Genomic DNA, 12,677 nt, shown 5'->3' on the forward strand with positions numbered 1-12,677 from the left:
TAAAAAGAAAAAAAATGACAAGATTTATATATTACAGCTATAACATTAATTACTAATTAATTACACTTGTTGCATTATATTATAAACATTTTGTAAATTTTATGGAGAATTTTATCAATCACAATGGAAAACTTGCAATGGAGAGCTTACAAAAACTTGGAAGTATTCCAGCTAAATATGCTGCCGAAAAATCTCTGATTGATCTGAACACTTAAAAAAGGCTGAGGAGGACACTTGTTTCGCAATAATCGGTTTTAAAATTTTAATAACAGTAAATTGAGGTATTCAGTTAAAAATAACTACAACTCGTTAGGAAAACCCTCTTTAAAAATGTTTAGGTAGAAAATTTTGTTGATATACCTAGGCATACATTTTTTGTTGTTTCCGAAAAAAATCAATTTATGATTTAAAAAAATACGTAAGTAATAATTAATTAATTAATGCAAGTTTTTCACTGTAGCTAAAAAGAGAAAATTTGTGAAATTCTTTTTATTTAAAGCTTGAAATCTGATAATTATTTTATTATTTTTGCGAAAACCTTTAATAAATTTTAGGTGAGTCGATAAGAGATTAACACTTCTATTTTTATGAATTCATTCAAAACTAATCAAAATACTTGAATTATTAAAGTAATATTTTGAAAAATTCATAACCTAACTAAATTTTGCTAGGTATTGACACATAAAATGTCGGGTTATGTTTTGTAATATTAAAAACACACAATATAATCTCTTATAAAATAATAATTGAATTCTATTACAATTTACAATTTAAAATTATTACAATAAAAACGAAACTATATGCATAAAATAATAGTGTCAAATAGAAATAGAAAGTGAAAAACAACGTATGAAAATTTTGCAGAAAAATACAAAAACAAAAATACATTTAAATATAAAAAACAAACTCATACACACGACATATATATTTTAGATTGGTTTAAAAGTAATCAGTCTGATACAATGTAGTCAAGGTTTATGTAAAACTAAAGACTGAAACAAATTTTTGTTTACCCTTGACATGTCAAGATTTAATAAAAAATCAAAATCCATATCTATCATTGAAAAAATATTAGCAATATTCATTTTGTTTTATTTTAAAACAAAATGTGCTTGGCGTATTTTATGAATTAAGATTTTATGTACAATGTTGACATTTAAAAATCACGGATATTAGGTTATGTTTATGTGTTTCATAACCTAAATTATTTGTCAGAACACTTACAAAGTTTTATTAATATGTATTCAAAAACAAAATTATGACTAGTAAATGGTATCGTAAATGATATTAAACATGTTTAATGAGTATTAAGACAAGCTTATAATTATCATAGCCTTTTTTACTTTAAATTTTAACAGAGGCAGTAAAAATGACGAATTTATGGTTTTTATAACACACATTATAACCTGATCAACGTAATTGAATTTTTATACAATTAACACAATTTTATAAAATTTATCTTTGGACAAAAATTATTCTTTTTTACAATTAGTATCTAAATATTGTCCTTCTGTTTCTAGAGCCTGGAAGTGGTACGTTCTACTCCATGCACAAGGCCTGGCTACAAGGCATTTACATTTCCGAGGTACAAATCAGATAAAATTTGTTTCATATAAAAAAGAGTACCCTAAAATTCAATACCTATATAAATAATACCTCAATACTATTCAAATAGCTGTTCTAGATAAATATGGTGGGAGCGCAAATAAATACATTTGATTAATAAGGGGCCATTCATTAATTACATAAGCATAATTTTGACGGTTTTTGACCCCCCTTCCCTCACATAAACATACATAAGATTTCTCGAGCCTCCTCCGCCTCTCTTACGTAAGATTAAATCTCGTTTTTGTCGAATAATTAAATATTGCTAGAAAAGGATCATTTACACTAAAACTCACAGTTTGACGTAATTTACAGATTTCTATTCTTTAGCATAGAGACTATAGTTCGCGACGTACATACAATATTTCTAATATTAAATTTCAACTCATAAAAACTTACATAAGAATGGGTTTAACTCCCCCCCCCCCCCGTTCTCTTCTCTCACATGAGCACATTAATAGACTTACCCCCCCCCCCCCTCAATGCTTACCTAATTAATGAATGACCCCTAAGATGTAATGCAATATATTATTTATATGCATTTCCACCATTTATTTCGTTTTAATTTCTTGGTGCCGAGCTCTCAGAAACATTTGGTTTAGGAGGGGTTCAATTACAAACACGCGATAACACGAGTTCCATGATTTTTGTTCACCCAAAAAGTGTTCTACGTGCTAAAAGAAGTTTTCACTTCAATAAAATAAATAATAAGGAAGTGGAGCAAACCAAATAAACCAAAACAGTTGAATCAGTTTCTTTAATTTATTTTTTCAAATTAGCTTAATAAAGGCACTATTTTCTAAATGAACGTTGTATTATGTAATATTCCATCAAAGTAACGGGAGATATACTGATTATAAACTTAGCTGAGATGTAAAAACGATCAAACACGATATGTCAACATTGTACATTATTTACAATCTTAATTTGATAAGTATTGTTCATTTGAGCAACCTATTAAGTATTTTAATAACATTTACAATAATGGCAATTTTTTAATAATATAAAAAAAGAAATTTACAACGATAAAAACTTCATAAGCGCATCATAAATTAATCTAGGATTGATTGTTCCATCAGCGGTATAACGTACACCTCTTAAACTTCCATCATCATGGTTTACAACACCATATTCCCCAACAACAAAACCATCTGAAGTGCGTTCCTCTACACGATATTTACGAAAATTTCTTCCTTCAACTACATAACCCACTTTGTGATTATTATCAGTCTTATCACCAGATGGCACTCCTGATTGTTGATCGTCTCCTTGTTGTGGAGATTGAGAATCTGATGATTGTTGCTGCCCTTGTTGCAAAGGTATAATTGGTTGCGGTGGTCGCTCTTGGATACCATGAGTCCGACCATTTGTCATTACACTTACAGATTCGTCTACTTCATAATTTTGTTCTTCAGTCGCGTACACAGGAGGAGGAGAGTATGTAGGCGTGGGAGTGGGCGGAACATAACTCTGTTCGTAATTAACTTCTGGTTGACCCCATTGTACTTCTTGTTGTTGGTAACTTGGAGACGATGTTGGGGTATTTTGAAATTTTGTTGTTTCTCTTTCATGATTACGTTCTGGTTGACCCCATTGAACTTCTGGTTGTTGATAAACAATTGGCAAAACCGACGTACTATCAGATTTTTCTAGATTTTTGACTTCCTTTTCCAACCTTCCCCATTGTGGATAGCTTGGTGTTGGTGAGGATGTACTAACAATCTTTAAAGATTGAAAATCTTTATTAAGAACAGAGTGTGAATTTTGTAAATATGTTGGGCGCTCAATTGATTCTGCTTGTTCCCAATTTCGTTCAGCTGCTGCTGGATGAATATTTTGAATTACTGAACTGTATGACACGGATCGAGCTCGAGTACCATCTTTTGATTGACCGTGAAATACAACCGAATGGTGATAAGGATGATGATGTTGAACAGGATGTAATTTTTGAATTTGCTTAAAACGTTGTTGCTCCAAATAATCGGGATTTGCCCCAATTTGTCGTTGTGTTTCTTTAAATGTATTGTGTAATTCCTTGATTGGATTATTATCATCAATTGTCATTGGTTCCATTTCATCAATATTTAATATACTTTTGCTTGCAGCGGCAGCAATGTGGGCTCCATCGTTTTCTTGTTCGGAAAGCATTAGTTTCTCGGGCGTTTCAGATGAGGGTCGCTGTTGATAATTATCATATTGAGATCGTGTTGATGTTTCAATTCTAAGCTTAGTTGGTGATGGAGATTGTCCGACAGATGACGATACACGAATTGATAAAACTTGAGCTGGCGCTGAAGTATTAATTGCTATTTCGTCACTTTCTGGTAAAGCTGGATAATAAGGATGTTCATTGTCTTCGTATTCTTCAACATTTCTATTTTTATAGCCATATGAGTAAATATTACTACTACGCGAATCTCGAATAACTGTCTGTTGTTGTTCACTTTCTTCGGTTATCAAATCATTTTTTTCATCTTGGTGTATTGCTTGTGTTGATGTTGTGATAATTTGGTCACTGTGTTTCGTCGTTGTGCTTGCATTGGAAATGTCCCCTTCATATATGGTAGTAACTGTTACATCATCTTCAAAAGAATCGATTGTTGTCGACTTTGAGCTGATTCGAATTGTTGATGTATTTTCTAATTCATTTATATCTTTCGCAGAAGGTGAAGCAGCTGCCATAAATAATGACAGAAAATCTTTACCAGCTATTATGTCAGGTTTCCGTTTGCTTGTCGGATCAATTTGACTGCTTCTTCCAAATGGGGCTCCCATGGCATTCCAATTAAGTAGAGATGTATAACATATCTGAAATTAAAAAACAAAATGATTAAGCGTCTTTTTTAACATCGAACTGAAAGGTTTATTATCTGTTTGTAATCAATATATCACTAATCTTCTTTCGATGAGTTTTGAAAATACAATCGGAAAATCATAACAAAACTATTTGAAATTCCTGATTTCTTTGTTTTTTTTTGTTAATATTTCCTTTGTATTGTAAAAGGGTCTAAAAAAGGCATAAGAAGTTAGGAGAAATGTAATAAAAAACACAAATAAGAGTTCAATTTACTAAATATCAAGTTAATTATATGGTTCGATTTGTTGAAACTTACTGTTAAATTGGATCAAAAAAATTCGAAACCTTGTTAATTTATATTGTTTTTCCTGGGTTTTGTACGTATTCATCGTAGCTATTAATATTTAAGTCACCTGAAATAGTAATTTTCGGATCCCAACTAACATAAAAACGAATTTTCATGGAAATTAAAAAAATTAATATATTGTCTTTAATTTATTTTATTTTGAAGAATTTGAACGATCTTTGTGTAAACGAGGTATAGGTTTTTATGTTTCATTATACCATGTATATATGAAATATACATAGTATATTAAGTTTAGTCCCAAGTTTGTAACGCTTAAAAATATTGATGCTACGAAAAAAATTTTGGTATAGGTGTTCATAGAATCACCTAATTAATCCATTTCCGGTTGTCCGTCCGTCCGTCCGTCTGTGGACACGATAACTCAAAAACGAAAAAAGATATCGAGCTGAAATTTTTACAGCGTACTCAGGACGTAAAAAGTGAGGTCAAGTTCGTAAATGAGCATCATAGGTCAATTGGGTCTTGGGTCCGTAGGACCCATCTTGTAAACCGTTAGAGATAGAACAAAAGTTTAAATGTAAAAAATGTTCCTTATAAAAAAATAAAAAACTTTTGTTTGAAACATTTTTTTGTAAACATCACTGTTTACCCACGAGGGCGTTAATTAGGTTGCAAATTTTATAGTATGTATTAATATAGGAATATCAGTTGTGTGTGTGTCCATTTAAAAGTGAATATCTTTTGTTATTTACGTGACGTCAAAAAAACAAACGATTGCGCATCACCACTGTCTATACATGGTAATTCAACAATTAACTGAGTCAATTGTTTGTTTTCACTTGTTTTATTTTCTATTTAAATTGGCGCAACTATTTCTTATCGCAACTAAGCTTGTCGCCATATAAAACAAAGAAATATCAAAAAATAGCTTACGGAAGTTTATTAAAAACATAATTCATAATTACAAGCACAGACCATATAATTTAAATCTAATATATGATAAATATCGTATATCTCAAATATCAGTTATAATCTCAAATCAAAAAAATTAAAATATTAGTAATTATGATTGCCGTTAGTTATACAATTATGCGTCTTATTAAATGTGTATTAAAAAATAATTATACACAATTATTTGATTGATACATAACAATTAGCTCAAAATACTACTGACTATCAAAAAATTTACATATAATACAGGATGGACCATTTTAATATATACACCTAAATATCTCATTTATTAGTTAACCAACCAAAATATAAGTTTAAAAAAATTTGATGAAGGGCACCATGTTCTGACATCAGATTTGATCTCGTTCTTCAGGTTTCTTTAATAGCCAATTAAGATCCTGTAAGGGATAGAATAGCACTTTCAATTAGAAAGTAAATCCTCATAAAAAACTTGCATTTTTCATCTAAACCATTTTTTCGAAAATCGTCAGCTTTCGGAGGAAATGTGACTTAAACAAAAAACACGCTAACCACGGAAAATTTCCTTAGTCAGAAGTTGTCATAGGCAATAGAGAACATTCTGTGTCCATGACTTCGACCTACAATTAATCATCGATAAACTTTCAATTAAATGACATATTTTTTAGTCGAAAAAGTTAGACTGACGATTAAATAATACTTATTTGAGATTTGATTTAAAATTTAATCTAACGTATTCGATGGATCACCCTTTATACCAAAATTATATTAATGGCTGTAAGGCATTTAATATTTAAAGTATATTGAATATCCAAATTATATGAATTTTACGTTAAAAAATACGCTAATTATTACTTTGAAAAATAAATATAATTTTAGTATTAGTAAAACAAACAAAAATTATTTCACTTCCTGATATATTTTGGTTGACGAACTTGACATTTTGATTTGTAAATGATTATTATGTTTACTAGCATCATATATGTATTCGATACGGAGAGCTAGGCCTTTGGAAAATAACAAAATACCGCCCTAAGTTTCTTCAGCTAGTTCTGATAAGCAAATCTTTGTTATCGATGTTATATGCTTAAGAATTCGTCATTATTTCAGAAAACGTATGAATCAGGGTTTAAAAATTATACGCTTGGTTGAGAATACGCATGTGAATGTGAAATTCAAAAGTATAAATTCATGTCTAAGATCAAATTGACATGTATGTAAAAATATTTTGACCTTTCGATCAATTTGCTACCATCAAAATTTGCCGCCTAGGGCCATGGCCCATATGGTCTAATATGTAAATCCAGGACTGTGGAGAGCTAACATTCTTATATACAGTCAATCATAAATATACCGATAAACTTCTAAATAGCAGGGAACATATAAATAGCCTCAAAATGAAAGTACCAAAACGCTTCGTTTTTGAGATAAAATAGTAGGTCAGTTACTAATTTTTGAAATTTCTTACCAAAAAACAACGAAAAAGATCAATATGGTTAAAGCCTTTTCATTTTAAGCATATAAGATCTAGAGATTTATCTAAGAATCTCAAAAAATAATTTACCTATACCATTGTCATAATGCATTTTGCAAAAATAATATAGAGATTTAGCTATAAACACGAACATTTAACATTCTAATATTTTAAAATGTTGGCTTTAAAAAACTCTACAAATTTAAATTTTGTTCCGGTTATCACACCATATTATGTTTAATTATAAGGGTTGTGTACCTATTCACATCTTTCCCGATTTTTCAAAAAAAGCATGCACACTGAAACTGTTGTGTTTTCAGTGCAACAAAAATTATTAAATGTGCATAAATATAATAAATAAGATAAAAAATAAAATATAGCGACATTTATTTTTTGAATAGAGAATATAAAATATTATATTTTATCAATTTGCATATTTTTATTTACGATTTAAGTTTAGTGTTTTACATAAATAAAATCGTACATTACATTTACAAAACATTATCTTTTTAACTTTAGCTCAACATTGAAATTGAAATACCTACATTGAAATGGAATTTGAAACAATAAACAATCGATTTATTTTTTATTAAACAGATAGGTATGAACAGATAGATATGAATAAAATAAAATGCTTTTATTGATTTTATGTAAATTTTTACACATAATTCAAATAAGTGTACGTACCTTTATTTATAACTTGTATATCTTTGTGGTAATCTTTATTTATCAATAAATATTGGTTTAAAGTATTTTCTACTTATAATACTTTATCTACTAGTGTTTGGTTTTATCAAGGCTATAAAAAAAAACATTTCTTAAGGGTTAACGTACCAGAGGAGACACTTAAAATAAGTGCCGCTTAGATCCTGGCAAGTAAACTCCTGGTTAATAAGGTACTCCTATCACACTTCTATAATAAGTTAGTCATAAATTCGAACATTATTTTGATTGCGAAAATATCATTTTCATGATGACTTTAATTTCGAAAATAGCATTTGGATAGGTTATGAGAGCTAAGGAATGTTGACTGAACTATCAAAACAGAAATCGAAGATATTTATTTACATCATGGTCTCTCGATTATAATTGATGTTTTTAATATGATACATACAGGCGTAAACTAAATATTGACAAATATCTTGTCCATAATCGATTAATAGAAGTAAATTACCAAGTAAAAATAAAAAATTCAATGAGTTGAAAGAATTGCACTCTGTGTCTAGAAGTCGAATAGCCTAATTGGAAGGGCGCTTGACATGAATCCAAAAAGTACGGGTTCGAGTGTATTTTTTTCAATTCTCTTTAATTAGAAATCGAAGATTTCTCGCTTTGTTTAATAACTTCCATCTTTAGCTTGTGTAGTTTTTGGAAAAGACTGCAGCATTTTATCAGTTGTAAAGCTCTATTGCTACATAGTATAAAATGTTTCTAATTATCACCGTATTAAATCCTATCGTATCCTATCTATCGTAACGAATTCTATCGCTAATCCTAAAGTGTCTTAAGGAAATTATTTCAAATCCATATCTAAGGTCTTGCTGGAGTTATTGGTACTAGTCAATTTTTTTATGAAATTTGATTCATGATTTTTTAGTTTGTAAAAATAGTACCAGACAAAATTTTGTACAATTATTAATTCTATTATTTTGAAGATACAAACTAAAAACTTAGCACATCATATATGAACTATTGTCTTTTCAGTTAAGTTGAGTTTGTTTACATGTCAACTACAAACAATCTATTCAAGGTAAATTCTTTTAATTTATTGTTTTGGTGTAAGAATCAGACGAATAGTATGGTTGATATACTTAAGGTATTTCCAGCATGGTATTTGCAGTTTCTATGTTAAAGCAATGGTACAATTTTTTTTTCGACAGAATTTAACGAAAAATTAAATTTAAGAATTTAATAATGCTTACTATTAATTCCCAAAGTTTCAGAAATTTTGACCGTTTAAAATGGGAAATAATTATGCCAACGTCCCAATTTCGATCAATTTACGTCTAAATTAATATCTCGAAAGTGAAAATTAATTTCTAAATTTTTTTTTAGAATTTTATTGTATAAACATTTTTTTCTACTTTTTCTTCAATATATAATAATATCATAAAAAATAGTTGGAGAGACCGGACATTTTACATGCTTTAAATGGGACATGACCCTCAAAATCGCGAACTTTGTCTTTAAATATCTCGCAATCTAAACGGTCAAAAATTATGAAATTTTAGGAATTCATAAATAAAGCTATTATAAACCCGAGAAAAAAAATTCGGCCAAATCTGTCGAAAAGTGATTTCATGCTGGTGCTACCTTAAAGCGTCAAGGGAGGACTTTAAAGTACAAATAATTGTTCAGTCACTTGAATAGCATCATCTATTTTTCTTTAAGTACAGGAAACGAGACATTAAAAATTTTAGAACAATAACCGTTTCTTAAACTATAACAGCTTCAATGTTTGTTAACCCGTCAACACTCGCGTTATGAGCATTTTGCTCACAAAGACTATTTGACGCACGTGCAGAACGCGTGCAAATCTCTCATCACGCGACTAATGATTACCGAACGATTGACGAGAGATCCAAATTCGCTTGTCCACTAGATTAGTTACATATATTTACTCTAGCCTACACGAATTTGCAGATCACAATATGCACTTTTGTTTTAAGAAGGTCGATTGTTTCAGGAACTTTTTTTCAAAATACCGCTGGTCACATGTTCTAAATAATGGTCTTTTCCAGGAATAGAAATTTATTTTGGTTTTTATTTTGATTGTTTTTTAGTGAATCATTTTGTTCCATAAAAAAGACGAAAATAATATCATGAATTCACGAATGTTTTTTAATATGATATGAAAAATGATATGTAGAAGCTACAAAAAGCTCATAGCTCATGAAATGCCAGATTTTTGATAACTGACGACATTTAGGTATAATTAGATCACGGGATAAACGAAGTGTGTAGCCCTCAGTCGCTAGTCCATTTTCTAGTCGGGGGATTGAAAATTATATGACAAAGAGTGGTTCAGGTCTAATCTACAATACATGTCAATGCCTAGTTTTACCATCTTACGACATTCAGGAGTTACTAACTCACTAGCTACTATATAATTAGTACCAAAACTTCGGTGTAATAAATAAGTAGGTAGAAAGGAGATATAGTAATTACAAAGCGTAAATATATATAATCGTTATAATGTGTAAAAGATAAATATTTTTTAATGTTTCAATTTACCAATACCAGAAAATTTTTATTTCATAACTTACTTAAAAGTATCTTTAATTAAAAAATTATCAATATTAAAATGCATAGGCTCTTATTATAATGATGGTAATGCAATATAATGCTAATGTTAATGGTATTGGTTAGCGGTTAGTGTTATGGGTTGAGATTATCTATGCAAATATTTATATTTGTATATCATATATTAATTTACATAATATCTTGGCTATAATAATCTGTGATATGACAATTATAATTTCCTAAAGGAAACCAGTCCAATAAAATAATGTCTGTTTTCATAATGTAAGTTTTTTGTTGTTGTAATCGTTTTAAATAATAAAACAGTAAGTTACTGTGTGTTTCACGTAATGTACTACTAATATATATTCTGGAAACAATAAGAACTTCATAAGAGTGTCTAAATTTAATCCTAATAATAAATTTCATAAATTGGTTCATAAATTCCATAAGTTTCCCATACAGGCAAAGTATACCTACATATTAAATATATCGTCAGCGAAATCAGTTTCTTTTGTCTAATACTGTCTAATAAATTCAAAATCAATTTCAGTGTTTTAAGTAGGTAAGTAAAGTCCTTTGAACAATAACAAATAATAGTTTAAAAACAAGTGAAAACAAACAATTGACTGAGTTAATTGTTGAAATACCATGTAAAGACAATGTTGACCACGCAATCGTTTGATTTTTTACGTCATATAAGTAGAGATAGATGGCCAAACATACATACACACTTAACTGATATATTCCCATATAATACAAACTATATATTTTTCGCACTGCCGGGTAAACTTGATGTTTACGAAAAAATGTTTCAAACAAAAGTTTTTTATTTTTTGTAAGGAACATTTTTTTCATTTAAACTTTTGTTCTACCTCTAACGGTTTACAAAATGAGTCCTACGTACCCAACACTCAATTGACCTATGTTGCTCATTTACGAACTCGACCTCACTTTTATGTCCTGTACACGCTTTAAATTTCAGCTTGATATCTTTTTTCATTTTTGAGCTATCGTGTTGACAGCCAGATGGACAGACATCCGAAAATGGACTAATTAGGTGATTTTATGAACACCTATACCTAGTAAAATCTTGTTGGTAGCGTCAATATTTTTAAGCGTTACAAACATGGGACTAAACTTAATATACATTGGTATAAACACGCTTTTGAAAATAGCTGAACTAAAAAATAGAAAATAATTTCTACAAACTATTATTTCTAAAAAAAAAAAATAGAATGATTAAAAAAAAATAATTTTATCGTAAAAAAGCGATAAAAGTAAAGTCATTATAAAATATCTTAAAAAGCCCTATACACGTTTTTAAGAAAATCACACCATTTTTTTGAGCTTACAAATTATTTTCAGTTTAGCTGAAATTATTTTCAGTTTAGCAGACACACTAGCGTTTTATTTTTTAAACTATTATTTATTTTCTACTTTTCAGATCAAATTTAAAACTATATTTTAAATTTAAGTCTGAAATCTTCCTTCACATTTCGCAATTAAATGTCTTACCTGCACCTCCACCATTTTTCTATTTACTAAATCCTGAAGATCATGATCAAAATAATCAGACAAACTTATTAAACTATTGTATTTTTTATTTGAAGCTAATAAAAGCGTGTTTAAAAATGTAAATTGTTGTGTTGTATTATAGTCCAGGCAATATTTGAAATCACAGTATAAGCTTGTTCCAATTTCCGTTCCACATTGTAACGTAAATAAAAATAAATTTCGCTTAATGTTAAAACTGAATAATAGTTAATTTTAGACTGTTGCATATAAGGTTTAGCTACGCTCATTGATTATCCTTAAGAGAATTCACATTTGGACATGGATTTCAATGAAAATGTAGAAATAAACTACTTCAACGAAATTCAGTAAGTTTGTAACACCGATCCATTTTTGGAACATACAGATCTATGTCTCTTTGGGTACTGGGAACTATTAGATAAAATATACACTGGTATCAAGTATTATCAATTATTATGATCTTATCAATCAAGTAGCAATCAATTGGAATAAAAACTAGACTTAAAATGAAGTAGAAAAGATAATCAGTTAATTGATGATTGTTTATTATAGTTGTTCATGTTTTTACCGGCTTTATTATAAGTTTTTCGCAGAAAAACATTTGTAATAACACTTTACGTGACACATCTAGTAGAATACATATTTTTATATTACCCTTGATATTCATATAAATGTTCTGATATTTATTTACTTTTTATTTTTATTTTTTTAATAATAATTACGTTAAACTGATTTTTCAATAATATCCGTAAATGCTTCTGGCACAATATTACCAATCATGGAGGTAT

At 29.0% G+C, this 12,677-nt stretch overlaps 1 protein-coding gene across 1 annotated transcript in view; it reads right to left on the reverse strand.

Annotated features, from left to right (window-relative positions):
- Positions 1-2,059: 2,059 nt before the first annotated feature.
- LOC123299736 overlaps positions 2,060-12,677 on the reverse strand; it is a 129,662-nt gene continuing 119,044 nt past the window's right edge. The window contains exon 2 of the mRNA XM_044882064.1: positions 2,060-4,413. Within this exon, the coding sequence (XP_044737999.1) occupies positions 2,623-4,413 (1,791 nt within the window). The 3' untranslated portion in view covers positions 2,060-2,622. The remainder of the gene's footprint in view (positions 4,414-12,677) is intronic.

Source organism: Chrysoperla carnea, chromosome 1, assembly GCF_905475395.1.
Source record: "Chrysoperla carnea chromosome 1, inChrCarn1.1, whole genome shotgun sequence".
In the NCBI taxonomy this organism is placed as follows: domain Eukaryota; kingdom Metazoa; phylum Arthropoda; class Insecta; order Neuroptera; family Chrysopidae; genus Chrysoperla; species Chrysoperla carnea.